General features: G+C 38.8%; 1 protein-coding gene and 1 pseudogene across 1 annotated transcript in view; both read right to left on the reverse strand.

Annotated features, from left to right (window-relative positions):
* Nucleotides 1–1,800: 1,800 nt before the first annotated feature.
* Nucleotides 1,801–2,431, reverse strand: LOC138993275 (SIN3-HDAC complex-associated factor pseudogene; annotated as a pseudogene).
* Nucleotides 2,432–12,241: 9,810 nt separating this feature from the next.
* XKR9 (XK related 9) overlaps nt 12,242–16,675 on the reverse strand; it is a 61,320-nt gene continuing 56,886 nt past the window's right edge. Inside the window, exon 3 of the mRNA XM_070392057.1 lies at nt 12,242–12,569. Within this exon, the coding sequence (XP_070248158.1) occupies nt 12,559–12,569 (11 nt within the window). The 3' untranslated portion in view covers nt 12,242–12,558. The remainder of the gene's footprint in view (nt 12,570–16,675) is intronic.

Here is a 16,675-nt window from a genome sequence, read left to right on the forward strand (position 1 = left end):
ATGCCTTGGTCTCTTGAGTCTCAGTTTTCCTTCTCTGTAAAATGGAGATGATATACTTCATAACATTGTGTAGGTTAATGAGACCATATACATGCAAAGCATCTAGCACAAAGAAACTCTCAAGAAATAGAAACAATTATTATTTTGAAGAGTATTGTATCTGTTCCTTCTCAAGTGAAATTGTCAGATATTTTACTTTGACTATGTCACTCTCTCTTATAGAGTAGAATAGGACCTTTTTTTTTTTTTATCACAGGCAACCTGAATATTTGCCTGAAATCTGCATGCAAAGAAGCACCCTAACTAGCATCACTGACCTCAAAGGACTTTGACTGCAGCTAACATTTTATCATGCTTGATAATTCAAATGCCTAAATTCAGACTCTCATTTTTAGAAACAAACAAATGTGTATTATGTAAAGGTTCATAGACACCTTACTTTCAGAAGAACAGGCCAGATTTCAATATGAAGAAGGCAGTAACTTTTTCTTCTGTTATCTCTTTCATGAAGTACTTTAACCATAACATATGACATTGCTTTATCAGCAATCCCTGCTCTGCTCCACCAGTTTCAACTATTGAAATTGGATAAAGACTTTTCAGAAAAACTGCAGTGAATCACCTGGGCTCAACTTCTCATACCATTACAAGTGGTAACTTACTTTATTTTTCAATTTGTTTAGTGTTTTGTGTGAGGCTTTTTTGAGGGTTTTTTTGAGCTTTTATTAAAAAGTGCCATTAGGTATGTTTATGGAAAAGATTTTATAAAAAGATTACAAAGGGAGCTGTTAAAAAAAATCTTTGTCAATCTAAGTAGTATCTGATGAAATGCACAATTAAAGGCCACAAAATATTAAGTATCAGTTTATTTAAATTTCTAAAAGATGTAAAAATAGACAACTTTTCTTTGTAATAGAAAGAGCATTAAGATGTAGAGTCACACGACCTAGTCCAGTGTGAAATTTGGAAACTCCTGTAATCCCTCTGGACCTCCAGTTCCTCATGTGTAAAAGAGCCAGAATATTACTTGTTCTTCCTAACCTTCAGAAAGTATGATTGAGAAGCAAATGGTCTTGATTTAAAATATAAATTCTTTAAGTGTGGTCAACATTAAAATAGTAAATTCATTATGGTAACTAGAACACCATAGTTCAGGATAATAATTAGAAAGGAAGTGACAACATGCAGTAATTTGCCAAATATTAATATAAAGAAAAAAACAGAAGTAGGATTTCTTTAGTTGGAAAGGAGAAATAGGACTTCTATTCTTAACTAAAATGATGTCTCTATACTAGCTTTTGAATATTGTTAAAAATATCACCAGAGACCAAAATGCAAGATAAATTTCTATATTTCAGAAAACGTACTTGAATACACTTTGAAAAAAGAGTACAACAAAATAGAATATACTTCAAATGTTGAATATACAAACTATTATAGTTCAAATTTGAACAATGGTACTTTCCTCTTAAACTTCAACTAAAAAAATAAAAGGAAATAAAGAAAACTCCAGATATTAAGAATTACCTGACAAAAATTTATGCTGAGCCTTAACTTCCACTTAAATATTATGTACACATCTTTTTTTCCTTTTAGTAAGCTAGACACTGGCTTCAGAGTTGGTGGGACTTGTGGAAGAGGAAGGAGAAATAACCCATTCAGAACTACTCTAGAAATTATCTTTTGGCAGAATAGCAGGTATCCAAGTGAAAAACAGGAAGGTCATTTTGTTGCTGTGTTTTGGGTGTTTTTTTTCTAAAATTTCAATCATTTCCTATTCCCCTTCTACATACACCTCAGTCACCACTCCTGGGTGGAGATGGGCAGAGGCTCTGGGCCGGGCTCCTCCAGCTTCTCGGCAGCCAGCCGCCTTCTCGTTGCTGCAGCAAGGCTTTGAAGAGGTGCGTGTCAATGGGGACTTCCCCAAAGCGGCCTTTATAGATAATCCCACAACATATTTTCTGTCTTTTCCAGTACGTGAAATCTAAAAAGGCTGGAGCCCGAAGCCACCTCTGTATCTGAGCCATCATCTGACTGGTTACTGTAACAAGGAGACTGAGCTGGGGAGGCACTTGAGGTGGTACTGTGAGCATCAGAATTATGACGTTTAAATTCCTTCTGTAGTTTGCTGATCTGGTTGCTTTTTATCCTGTTTCCAGATAGAGTTTTCACTTTCTTTGGTTTCAGTGTAGTCTTCAGGCTGGGTCCTGCCCTTGCATTTACCACGTGATTCCAGTGTTGTTGTTTTTTATCCTGCTGGCAATTTCTTATTACAGATGTCTCCTGAACGTGTCTCATGCAACCCAAAACAGCTCTGGAAATCCTTCTCATAGCGTTTACTATCCGTGAATCGAGAACTGGAGGACTTAGCTCTGCAAATACAGCAGCCTTCTATACTTCGGTATATCTTTGGGTTGTGAAAACCAAACATCTTTTTTTCTAGGCAATAGCCTTCCCAAAACAGCCGTTCAAAGCGCAATAACGTCCCGAGGCTGCGCGGAGAGCACGCCAGTCCAGCCCCCATCCCCCGACCCCCACCCCCGACCCCGCCACTCGCTCCCTCCTCTTCAACTGCCTTGTCTAGCAATTTGTTTAGTTTTGAGACAGTGAAATTCATAGCTTTGCACTGGCACTTTAAGCTCTGACTTTATGATACTAATAAATTATTATTATTAACATAAACAATAGATTTTCGATTTTTTAAAAGCAGTCAATACAAATGAAAGATTCTTTCTGTTGCCAATCCAAAAAACAAATTCTTCCTTGGGGAAAATTCTTCACTCCTTTAAGCAAACTCTTTCTACCAGCAGAAAAAGTAACAAGCATTCCTCCTCCTGCCAAATTATCAATTTCAAAACCTGAACAAATATGAGAAGAGTGGCCCTTTGATACATAACAACTGTCTTGTGAAAAAGGAAACAGAAAATGTTAGGATGTCCCACTGTCTAATGAGAATTATTCACAGGAGATATTATGTTTTCTTGCCTGGACGATGGCCACTTCAAACCAAAAGGGTTGAAGTAAGCCTGGTTGGGTAATTTTCGATGAATTTCTTTTGAATGTTTTTTGATACAACATGGTGTCAGGGTAAAAACTTTAAGATATGGAAAGGTTACTCTGGAGATCATCCACCCTGGGTAATATAGTATCTAGAGACCTGATAAGGTTAATCCAAATTATCCGGAGATTACCCCTGAGACAGCAAATGGTTCCATAAACATCACCACTACTCTCCCAAGCAGAGAAATTATATGCTTCACTTTTGTTAGCATTTTCAAGGAGACTAAACCTGAAAATGTCAGTGAAATGAAGACCTGGGTTTATAGGCAGAGCTGTCACTGGACCACTGAATTATGAGGCTAGCCTTTCAGTAGCCGCCAAGTTATAAGTCAAGTGCTTCTAGGTCAACTTTCCCCTCTCACAAAACCCATGATGAAATTTCAAAGGTTTTTATGTGAAGTTTTCTTAACTTAGGTTGGCTTGAAAAAGGCAGGGCAAAATGTGAAATTTCATTATCTTTGTCCATTGTTTTCTGCCTTTTTTGCTGCAATGCTTGTACAATCTTAGATGGATAATCAATTATTTTGGGGACACAGGGGGGAAGCAGGGTGAAAAGGCTAACAGGATAAAACATTTAGGGCATTTGCCACACAGTATTCAAGAACTAAATAACTTAACTTCTTTTTCCTCTTACATTGTAATACTTTTAACTTATAAGCTATTTAAAACTAAGTTGAAATAGTTTACATTTTTTCAGAATTATCATACATGTTATATACGATTATATGCGGTATATGGAAAAAAGTACAAATTTACAGATCATTAACTAAAATCCTTTATTATCTGGCACACAGTAAATGCTTCAATAAATGTTCATTGGAAAATTCTGTTCAATTTCTGTGTAAAAACAAAGCCAAAGTATAAGTATTACCATGTGCAAATTGTATTATTTCCATACCTAAGTGACTACTTATACATAGCTGTTTGGAAAATGAAAAGATTAAATATGTCCAGATATGTGAACATGAAAAGACATTATTATTTTTAAAAATCACTATATTGGTATAATTTAGTGATTTTGTTTACCTTCCTGTCAAATTACCTAATTCTAGCACCAATATGGGGACATTATTCTATATAAAGGCCAAAATTATTATAGTTCTCTATTTCATCCTAAACAAACAAAGACTAAACAATCCATTTGTTTCTTTCCAGTTCCACTGCCATCACCCTGTACATCCTTCTAGCATTTTCTGTCAAGACTATTGCAATAGTTTCCTAACTGATCTTTCCAAATTCTCACTAGCCCATCTAACCTCTGAACAAATTACTTTGAGTGGCTTTATTCAATATGCATGTCTGACTACATCATTTTGCCTTACTCTTGACATTTCAGTAGTTCCTTATTCAGAGCCTATCACATTCATGAAAGGCCACAAATTTAAAGTTTTGCATACACTATTCCCCTGTCTGAAATTGTCTCCTTCCTTCACTCTCCAACACCTCTGCAGTGTTATCTCCTGGTCATTCTTCAGATGTCAGCTCAAGTGCCAGGAGGTCTTCCTTGGCCTCTCTTAAATAGATTTCTCCTAAGATACATTCTTTCCACACCATGATCTTACCCCAGTTATAATTATTTTTTTATTTATAGAATTTTTAGATTAATATATCTCCCCACCAGATGAAGTAATAAGAGAAGAAATATATTTTCATCTGTGGTGTGGAACGACTATGTGTGTGTGCGCGCATACTTTCTCTTCACCCAGCACAGTTGGCTGGCATGTATTGGAAGCTTAATAGATATCTGTTTAATGAATGAATGTTCTTTATACCATACCATGCTGCCTCTAAGAAAAATATGAACAGATGTTAATTATAATCTATGTTTTAAAGAACAATTATATCCAAATCCTAATCTGTATTGGCCCAAATTATCTAAAACTAACAAAATACTTTTGAAGAAATAGGTATTATGCCAAAATATTGTGACACCCATTTTTAAAAATCTGTTTTGCTAGTTTCTCCAAGTTTAAAACACAACACTCTAACCTCAGGTGCACTAATCAGCTAGGGGATAAAGCATCAGTGATTTAAGAGAGTATGTGAGATTTTATGCTACAAACAAAATGAACTGAGCCAAAATGTTTGATTGACTTAGTTTTCCATGGCTCTTTAAACATATGAGTCACATGGAGGAAAGGTGAGGCATCCATCACTGCTTCCCAGCCATCTAGACATCCTCCAGTGAATCACATTGGTAACGTGCTTTGGTTCAACCCGTCTCACTTGGTCATGTGGATAGCGGCTAAAGAGGAAAGGTCTCTCCCACACCACAATCAATCTTATCATATTGGAATGAATAAGCAAAAAAAAATTAGACAAATAATATAATTGTATTATCACAAATATTCAACTTCCTACATATAACGATAAAGAATATCTATATAAGAGGAAATAAAAACAATTTTTTTGTGGTCACAGAAAAACCTCTATGCTCAAGGAAAGGCCATTACTGACCAGTAGTTGAATAGCTAACATGTATACAGTACTTACTAAAGTACCACTCTGAGTACTTTAACATATTTTAACTTAAATAATCCTCACAACTGCCTTATGAAATAAGTATTTTATTATTATCCCCACTTTGCCAATGAGGAAACTGATGTACTGGGAGGTTAAGTAACTTGTCTAAAGTTCCACAACTAGTAAGTGGAAGAACTAGGATTCAAAGCCAAGCAGTCCAGCTCCAGATTCCATGCTCTTAAAAATATTATACAGACTCCCAGTAGTTGTTTTTCTTGGATTCCATAATCCTAAACTAATTATACCACTTTAAAACATCCAAAATTTTAATACACTCTAACATGTATGAAACAGCATGTATCTACTTTTCTCAGCATTACAGCAAATACTTAAGAAGCGGAAGAAAGACATCCAAGAGAGAAAAGAAAATTAAAGTAGAGAAGGCCCCCCAATTTGGTATCATAATGATAACATAAAAATAGCTAACTTTTTTTGAGCACCATGCTAAGTGCTTTATCAAATTATTCTCATTTAAACTATATAATAGCCCTATGAGATAACAGTACCTACTTCCATTTTATAGTTTAAGAAACCTGGGGCTCAGGTTAGTTGAGCAACTTTCTCACAAGGTCACACAGCAAAGTCCAGAGCCTGAAACAAATTGTTTGGGTTCAGAAATTCTACATTCTGAAAAGCCCCCAGAACTTGAGTAAGTCATTTAAGAACAACAGAATAAAAAGGGTGAAAACAGAGCAGAGTTATAGGGGAATGGGGAATAGCTTAAGTAACTAACTGCTAACAGAATGTCTGTACAGGAGACGGAGAAGGAGAACAATTTAATCACCAATTCATATAGAAAAAGAAATGTTGTAAATGAAGTTTAGAGCAGGTTTGTTAGGGCAACTTTTAAAGAAGTTAGAGATGTAACAGTAAAAACTTACATAAATGACAAATATTTATCAAAAAAAGAGACATACTGTTCTCCACAGTGGCTGCACCAGTCTGCATTCCCACCAGCAGTGTACGAGGGTTCCTTTTTCTCTGCAACCTCGCCAGCACTTGTCATTCGTTGATTTGTTGATGATAGCCATTCTGACAGGTGTGAGATGGTACCCCATTGTTGTTTTGATTTGCATCTCTCTGATAATTAGTGACTTTGAGCATGTTTTTATATGTCTCTTGGCCTTCCTTCTGTCTTCTTTCAAAAAGTATCTATTTAGGTCCATTGCCCATTTTTTTTTAAATAATTAAATCTTTATTGTTCAGATTATTACAGTTGTTTCCCCCCCCCCCCCCCCCATAGCTCCCCTCCACCCGGTCCCCCCCCCCAAACCTCTGCCCTCACCCTCCCCCACTGTCCTCATCCATAGGTGCACGATTTTTGTCCAGTCTCTTCCCACAACCCCCCCACCTTTCCCCCCCCCCCAAGAATAGTTAGTCCACTCCCTTACTATGCCCCTGATTCTATTATAATCACCAGTTTATTCTGTTCATCAGATTATTTATTCACTTGATTTTTAGATTCACTTGTTGATAGATGTGTATTTGTTGTTCATAATTTGTATCTTTACCTTTTTCTTCTTCTTCCTCTTCTTAAAGGATACCTTTCAGCATTTCATATAATACTGGTTTGGCGGTGATGAACTCCTTTAGCTTTTCCTTATCTGTGAAGCTCTTTATCTGACCTTCAATTCTGAATGATAGCTTTGCTGGATAAAGTAATCTTGGTTGTAGGTTCTTGGTATTCATCACTTTGAATATTTCTTGCCACTCCCTTCTGGCCTGCAAAGTTTCTGTTGAGAAATCAGCTGACAGTCGTATGGGTACTCCCTTGTAGGTAACTGACTGTCTTTCTCTTGCTGCTTTTAGGATGCTCTCTTTGTCTTTTGCTCTTGGCATTTTAATTATGATGTGTCTTGGTGTGGTCCTCTTTGGATTCCTTTTGTTTGGGGTTCTCTGAGCTTCCTGGACTTGGAAGTCTATTTCTTTCACCAGGTGGGGGAAGTTTTCTGTCATTATTTCTTCAAATAGGTTTTCAATATCTTGCTCTCTCTCTTCTTCGGGCACCCCTATAATTCGGATGTTGGTACGCTTGAAGCTGTCCCAGAGGCTCCTTACACTATCTTCATATTTTTGGATTCTTTTTTCGTTTTGCTTTTCCGGTTGGGTGTTTTTTGCTTCTTCATATTTCAAATCTTTGACTTGATTCTTGTGATCCTCTAGTCTGCTGTTGGAACTCTGCATAATGTCCTTTATTTCAGTCAGTGTATGCTTAATTTTTAGTTGGTCCTTTTTCATACCCTCGATAGTCTCACTAGATTTCTTGAGGATCTCACTACATTTATCGGCGGTCTCACCAGTCTTTTTGAGGGTCTTACTAAATTTTTCGGTGGTTTCTAGAAAGTTCTTGAAAAACCTTAAAAGTGTGGTTTTGAACTCTGTATCCAGTCGTTTGCTTTCCTCCATTTCTGTCATTTGTGACCTGTTTCTTGGTCTCCGCATTTTTTATGCTTCCCTGTGTTGATAGAGTGGCTTTCTGTGCTAGATGTCCTATAGGGCCCAGTGGCTCAGCCTCCCCAATTACCTGAGGTGGACACTCTTGGTGCACCCCCTTGTGGGCTTTGTGCACAGTCTTGTTGTAGTTAAGCCTTGATTGTTGTAGGTATCACTGGGAGGAATTGACCTCCAGGCCAATTGGCTGTGAGAATCAGCTGTCTGACTGTCTTTCTCTTGCTGCTCTTAGGATTCTCTCTTTGTCTTTTGCTCTTGGCATTTTAATTATGATGTGTCTTGGTGTGGTCCTCTTTGGATTCCTTTTGTTTGGGGTTCTCTGAGCTTCCTGGACTTGGAAGTCTATTTCTTTCACCAGGTGGGGGAAGTTTTCTGTCATTATTTCTTCAAATAGGTTTTCAATATCTTGCTCTCTCTCTTCTTCGGGCACCCCTATAATTCGGATGTTGGTGCGCTTGAAGCTGTCCCAGAGGCTCCTTACACTATCTTCATATTTTTGGATTCTTTTTTCGTTTTGCTTTTCCGGTTGGGTGTTTATCTGTGAAGCTCTTTATCTGACCTTCAATTCTGAATGATAGCTTTGCTGGATAAAGTAATCTTGGTTGTAGGTTCTTGCTATTCATCACTTTGAATATTTCTTGCCACTCCCTTCTGGCCTGCAAAGTTTCTGTTGAGAAATCAGCTGACAGTCGTATGGGTACTCCCTTGTAGGTAACTGACTGTCTTTCTTCTGGCTTGCAAAGTTTCTGTTGAGAAATCAGCTGACAGTCGTATGGGTACTCCCTTGTAGGTAACTGACTGTCTTTCTTGTTTTGATTTGCATCTCTCTGATAATTAGTGACTTTGAGCATGTTTTTATATGTCTCTTGGCCTTCCTTCTGTCTTCTTTCAAAAAGTATCTATTTAGGTCCATTGCCCATTTTTTTTTAAATAATTAAATCTTTATTGTTCAGATTGTTACAGTTGTTTTTCTCCCCCCCCCCCCCCCATAGCTCCCCTCCACCCGGTCCCCCCCCCCCCCAAACCTCTGCCCTCACCCTCCCCCACTGTCCTCATCCATAGGTGCACGATTTTTGTCCAGTCTCTTCCCACATCCCCCCCACCTTCCCCCCCCTCCAAGAATAGTTAGTCCACTCCCTTACTATGCCCCTGATTCTATTATAATCACCAGTTTATTCTGTTCATCAGATTATTTATTCACTTGATTTTTAGATTCACTTGTTGATAGATGTGAGAACTTCTGTGCTGAAGACACCCTTCTGAGGCAAGATTTGCTTCAGTGGGGCTTTGGTGCTCACTGAGTCTGCCCCCTGAGTGTGTCCCTTATGGATCTGAGGAGTTGTAATCTGGATGGTCCCACTCTGACCACTGGGTACACTGACTCTTGGATCTAAGGAGATGCTAATTTAGCCTCTGCCTGAGGCTACCCAGCAGGAGCTACGAAGAGATCTGCAGATTCCCCTTCCTTGTTTGGGGTTTGGAGGTGCCCAGATGAGGCCCAACTGTAAAGCAATGCAAGCTGCTGTGGGGCCTTGGGCCTTCTCTTGGAAGTTCTGGGTCTGTCTGGCCCAGCTGCAGTTTGTTAGGTAATTTTCAGGTTGCAAAGGGCCAGGGCATTCGTATACAAAAGCCTCTGCCGCAGCTTGGGTGGGGCAGGGTCTCAGGGAATCAACAGGGTGGAGCAAGCAGCTATGGCTGATCCTCAGCCCTGCCCTAAGGGGCCCCGCGTCTCAGTGTCCCGGTAATCACTGCAAGCACCTTTGAGAGAAAGCCGCCTCGAGTTCCGAGTTCTGCCCGCTGCCAGACAGTCCAGTTTCTCCCTGTATGAATCTGGGTCCCAAGAGACTCACCCAGAACTGGAGTTCAGAGCAGTCGGGGGCTTGTGACTCCCTCCTGATTCAAAAAGACAGCCGTGTCCTCAGTTGCCAGCCCTTGCCGAGTGCGCCTCCATACCTCTGCACTTCCGCACCTCCTCTGAGTCTCAGTGTGCTTTTCTCTTTCCTTCTAGTTGTAGAATTTCCACTCGGCCAGCCTTCCTGTGGTTCTAGATGATGTCCGTTTTGTCTTTTGGTTGTATTTTTGAAGTGGTTGTGCGAGGCAGCAATTTCTGGTGTTTACCTATGCCTCCATCTTAGTTTCTCCCCCATTGCCCATTTTTTGATTGGGTTGTTTATCTTCTTTTGTTAAGTTGTATGAGTTCCCTGTAAATGTTGAAGATTAAACCCTTATCAGTGATAACATTGGCAAATATATACTCCCATGCAATGGGCTTTCTTGTTGTTTTATTGATGGTTTCTTTTGCTGTGCAAAAGCTTTTTATTTTGATGTAGTTCCATTTGTTATTTTCTCTTTAGTTTCCATTGCCCTAGGAGTGGTATCAGTGAAGAAACTGCTTCGGCATATGTCTGAGATTTTGCTGCCTGTGGATTTCTCTAGTATTTTTAAGGTTTCCCGTCTTATGTTTAAGTCCTTTATCCATTTTGAGTTTATTTTTGTGTATGGTGTAAATTGGTGGTCTATTCTCATTTTTTTGCATGTATCTGTCCAATTTTCCCAACACCATTTATTGAAGAGACTGTCTTGACTCCATTGTATGTTCATGCCTTCTTTGTCCAATATTAATTGAGCATAGTGGTTTGGATCGATTTCTGGGTTCTCTATTCTATTCCATTGATCTATATATCTGTTCTTGTGCCAGTACGAAGCTATTTTGAGAACAGTGGCTTTGTAATACAGCTTGATATTTGGTGTTGAGATCCCACCTACTTTGTTCTTCTTTCTCAGGATTGCTGCAGCTATTCGGGGTCTTTTTTATTCCAGATGAATTTTTGGAAAGTTCGTTATAGGTCTGTGAAATATGCCGCTGGTATTTTAATGGGGAGTGCATTGAACCTATAGATTGCTTTGGGTAGTATGGACATTTTAATGATGTTGATTCTACCAATCCATGAGCATGGTATGTCCTTCCATCTGTTTATGTCTTCCTCTATCTCTTTTTTCAGTGTCCTGTAGTTTTCCACATATAGGTCTTTTACCTCCTTAGTTAAGTTTATTCCTAGGCATCTTAATTTTTTTGGTGCAATGGTAAATGGGATTGCTTTTTTAGTCTCTCTTTCTGTAAGTTCACTATTGGTGTATAGAAATGCCATAGATTTCTTGGCATTGTGGAGAACAGTATGGAGTTTCCTCAAAAAACTAAAAATGGAACCCAGTAATCCTACTTCTAGGAATATATCCCAAGAAACTAGAAACACCAATCAAAAAGGATTTATGCACCCGTATGTTCATAGCAGCACAATTCACCATAGCTAAGATTTGGAAACAGCCTAAGTGCCCATCAGCAGCTGAGTGGATTAAAAAACTGTGGTACATCTACACAATGGAATACTACACTGTGGTAAAAAAGAAGGAATTCTTACCATTTGCAACAGCATGGATGGAACTGGAGAGCATTATGCTAAGTGAAATAAGCCAGTCAGAGAAAGATAAATATCACAATATCTTACTCATTTATGGAATACAATGAACAACATAAACTGATGAACAAAAACAGATCCAGAGACAGAGAAGCATCAATCAGACCATCAAACATCAGAGGGGAGGTAGGGGAGGGAGGGGCTAAGGGGGAGAGATCAACCAAAGGACTTGTATGCATACATATAAGCCTAACCAATGGACACAGACAACAGGGGGGTAAGGGCATGCATGGAGGGGTGGGGGGAGGGGTAATGGGGGGATAAGGACACATATGTAATACCTTAATCAATAAAGAAACTTAAAAAAATATATAAAAAAAGAAAAAGAGATATGACAATAAAATAATAATAGCAATAATAAAGATACTGTTTACTAAGGATTGGTCATTATTCTAAGGACTTTGGGGAAACTTAGACACATAGAATTTAAATACCATAACATACAAGAAGCAATTCAGGCAATTTATTTATGCTATACTTACCTTTAAGATATTCATAGTGGAAGTCTGCATTTATCTGTTGTATTTAGGTGTACATATACTTGTATGTGTGACTTCATATGACAAATGCAGATTACCTGCAACCATTTTCATTATGCTTTTTAAATAATACTTTAAGTCTATATAATTCTATTTTAAATAAGGGATTGTGCTAATTTTCTGTTAAAGTAGATTTTAATACGAAACTTAAAAGAAACTAGTGAACAATAAATAGCAAACCATTCACATGAATCCTAACTTTAATGATATTTCAAATCCCTGCTATTTATTTTAATCCATAATTTTTCAAGTCTTCATTCTTCTTTCTTCCTTGCTTTTTTCTCTCCTTCTTCAATCCAAAAGTCATTGGGCAGACCCCATCCATAATGGTGGTTTTTCAGGAGGATGACATTGGAACTGGGCAGAAAAGGCAGCCTGGGCAACTCAGTAATGGAGCCCCATAAAGACAGTGTTGAAACCAGGTAGCAGGGGCAGCCTGGCTACAGCTGGTAGTAAGAGTCCAGTTGAAGATGATGTTGGAGTACAAAAGCAGGAACAGCATAACAAGGTCAGAAGCTGGCTACATACAAAGGATTAAACAATTATGTAAATACATTGATGATAATGGGAGCCAGGTTTCTCAATAATGAGAAGAAACTTGTGGCATTGAATTGAAATTGGAGTTATCAGTAAGGTATGAAACAAGAAATCAATCACAAGAAAAAAATGCAAAACACAAAGCTATGGAGGCTAAATAACATGTTATTAAACAATGAATGGGTTCACAATGAGATCAAGGAAAAAATCAAAAGATACCCAGAAACAAATGAAAACACAACAATCCAAAATCTATTGGGGACACCTAAAGCATTCCCAAAAGGAAACATCATAGCACTACAGGCCTATCTCAAAAAATAAGAAAAATCTCAAGTAAATGGTCTAAGTTTACACTTAAGAAACAAGAAATGAAACAATAAACAAAGCCCAAAGTGAGTAAAGAAAATAATAAAGATCAAAGCAGAAATAAACAAAAGAGGGTTAAAAAAAAAAACAATACAAAAGATCAATGAAACCAAGAGCTGGTTCTTTGAAGAGATACACAAGATTGACAAACCTTAAACAAGACTCATCAAGAAAAAAAAACAGAGGATCCAACTGGTAAAATCAGAAATGAAAGAGAAGTAACAACTGATACCAAAGAAACACAAAGGATTGTAAGAAAATATTACAAACAACTATATGTCAACAAATTGCACAATCTGAATGAAAGGATAAATTCATAGAAACATACAGTCTTCCAAACTGAATCAGGAAGAATCAGAAAATCTGAATAGACCCATTACAACTAATGAAATTGAAGCAGTAATTAAAAAAAAAACTCACAACAAACAAAAGCCCTGGGCTGGATGACTTCACAAGTGAATTTTACCAAACATTCCAAAAAATTCAAGAGGAGGCAAAATTTCCAATGCTCATTTTATGAGGCTAGTATTATCCTAATGCCAAAATCAGAAAAGACACTACAAAGAAAGAAGATTATAGGCCAAGATTCCTGATAAATGCTAAAATCCTCAACAAAATATTAGCAAACCAGATCCAGAAATATATTAAAAAGATCATACACCATGATCAAATGGGATTTATTCCAAGGAAGCAAGATTGGTATAATATCCACAAATCAATAAATTTGATACATCTATAAACAAAATTATAAAATCCAGCACACATTCATGATAAAATCTCTCAGCAAAGGGGAATAGAGGGAACATACCTCAACATAATAAAGGCCATATATGACAAACCCACAGCCATAGTTAACAAGCAAAAACTAAAAGTGTTTCCCTTAAGATCAGGAACAAGATGGATGTCTGCTTTCACCATTCTTATTCAACATAGTGAAAGTCCTAGCGACAATAATCAGACAAGAAGAAATAAAAGGCATCCAAATTGGAAAGAAAGAAGTAAACTGTAATTATTTGCAGATGACATGATACTGTATAGATAGAAACCTAAAGATTCTACCAAAAAACTACTAAAACTGATAAATGAATTCAGTAAAGTAGCAGATACAAAATAAATATCCATAAATCTGGTGCATTTTTATAATCTACTAGAGGCCCAGCACATGAAATTCGTGCACGGGTACGGTCCCTAGGTCCAGCCTGCAATCAGGCCCATCTTCCCCAGCTGCCCACAGCCGCCCCCCATCCCCTGCCACCCACCCCAGGTTCCCCATCCCGCATTGGGTGATCAGAGCCTGACGGCCAGGGGAAGGGACCAAGAGGTCGACCCTTCCCATCCGTTCGCCAGCCCTACCCCTGCCGCAGGTTGCCCTCTGTGTGGGGGGCAACTGGCAGGGTGGGGGCCTTGGCCTGGTGCCACCCGCATCCCCCACCACCCACCCCTGGTCCCCCATTCACCACTGGGTAATCGGAGCCTGCTGGCCAGGAAAGGAACCAAGAGGTGGTCAGTGTGCCTCATAGTGACTAGTCGAGCGGTCATTCTGGTCGTTCTGTCATTAGGATCAATTTGCATATTACCCTTTTATTATATAGGATATAATAAAAGCCTAAGTGACCCTTACGGCGGAACAACCAGAATGACCGGTTGCTATGATACGCACTGACCACCAGGGGGCAGATGCTCAACGCAGGAGCTGCCCCTGGTGGGCAGTGTGCTCCCACAGGGGAGTGTCACTCAGCCAGAACTCAGGCTCATGGCCAGCGAGCGCAGTGACAGTGGTGGGAGCCTCTCCCACCTCCGCAGCAGCACTAAGGAGCAGTGAGCCGAGTGTTAAGGAGCAGCGAGCATGCAGGCAGTAAGGAGCAAGGGGTCCTGGACTGCAAGAGGAATGTCCGACTGCTGGCTTACGAGGAGAGGGCCTAAGCCAGCAGGTGGACATCCCCCAAGGGGTCCCAGACTGCGAGAGGGCACAGGCCAGGCTGAGGGACACCCCCACCCCCAAGTACATGAATTTTGTGCACTGGGTCTCTAGTAAACTATAAGAAAGGGAAAATAAGAAAACAATCCTATCTATAATTGCATAAAAAAGTAATACCTATGAATAAATTTAACCAAGGATGTAAAAAATCTATACTTGGAAAATTACAAGACACTGAAGAAAGAAAAGAAAATAAGTGGCAGCATTTAGCATGTTCATGGATAGGAAGAATTAACACCATTAAAATGTCCATACTACCCAAAGCAATATATTGATTCAATGCAATCCTTATCAAGATCCCAATGGTGTGTTTCACAAAATTGTCACAAATTTCCAAAAATGTAAATGGAACCACAAAATACCCCAAATGCCTCAGCAATTGAGAAAGAATAGCAAAGTTGGAGGTATCATGCTACCTGATATCAAACTACAGTACAAGGCTATAGTTATCAAAACAGCATGTTACTGGCATTAACACAGACATATAGATCAATGGAACAGAATAGAGAGCCCAGAAATCAACCCACACCTTTATGGTTAATTAATATTGACAAAGGAGGCAAGAACATACAATCCAATTAAAAAATGATCAAAGGGCCTGAGTAGACACTTTTCCAGGAAGGACATACACATGGCCAATAGACATATGAAAAGATGCTCAACATCACTAATCATCAGAGAAATGCAAACTAAAACCAGGATGAGATATCACCTCACACCTGCCAGAATGACTACCATCAATAAATCAACAAACAAGTGCTGGAGAGAATGTGGTGAAAAAGAAACCCTAGTGCACTGTTGATGGGAATGCAGATTGGTGCAACCACTGTGGAAAACAGTATGGAGTTTCCTCAAAAAATTAAAAATGGAACTGCCTTATGACCCAGCAATTCCATTTCTGGGAATATATTTTTAAAAACCTGAAACACTTATTCGAAAGAATATATGCACCCCTATGTTCACTGCAGTGTTATTTACAATAGCCAAGATTTGGAAGCAGCCCAGGTGTCCATCAGTAGATGAGTGGATAAAAAAGCTGTGATACATTTACATAATGGAATACTACTTGGCCGTAAAACACAAGGTAGTCTTACCTTTTGCAAGAGCATGGATAAACCTGAAGAGTATTATGCTAAGTGAAATAAGTTAATCAGAGAAAGACAAATACCATATGACTTAACTTGTATGTAGAATCAAATGAACAAAATAAACAAACAGCCCAGCTGATGTGGCTCCGTGGTTGAGTGTCAACCTATGAACCAGGAGGTCATGGTTCAATTCCTGGTCAGGGCACATGCCCATGTTGCTTGATCCCCAGTGTGGGGTGTGCAGGAGGCAGATGATCAATGATTCGTTCTCATCATTGATGTTTCTATCTCTCTCTCTCCCTCTCCCTTCCTCTCTGAAATCAATAAAATGAATATATTTTAAAATAAACAAACAAGCCGAAACCGGTTTGGCTCAGTGGATAGAGCATTGGCCTGTGGACTGAAAGGTCCCAGGTTCGATTCCGGTCAAGGGCATGTACTTGGGTTGCGGGCACATCCCCAGTAGGAGATGTGCAGGAGGCAGCTGGTCGATGTTTCTCTCTCATCGATGTTTCTAACTCTCTATCTCCCTCCCTTCCTCTCTGTAAAAAATCAATAAAAAATATTAAAAAATAAATAAATAAAAAATAAACAAACAAAATAGAAACAGACTCAGAGATACAGAGAACAGACTAACAGATGTCAGAGGGGAAGGGA

Source organism: Myotis yumanensis, unplaced genomic scaffold (genome assembly GCF_028538775.1).
Source record: "Myotis yumanensis isolate MYYU_CA2020_CCGP unplaced genomic scaffold, mMyoYum1.0.hap1 SCAF_15, whole genome shotgun sequence".
Taxonomy (NCBI): domain Eukaryota; kingdom Metazoa; phylum Chordata; class Mammalia; order Chiroptera; family Vespertilionidae; genus Myotis; species Myotis yumanensis.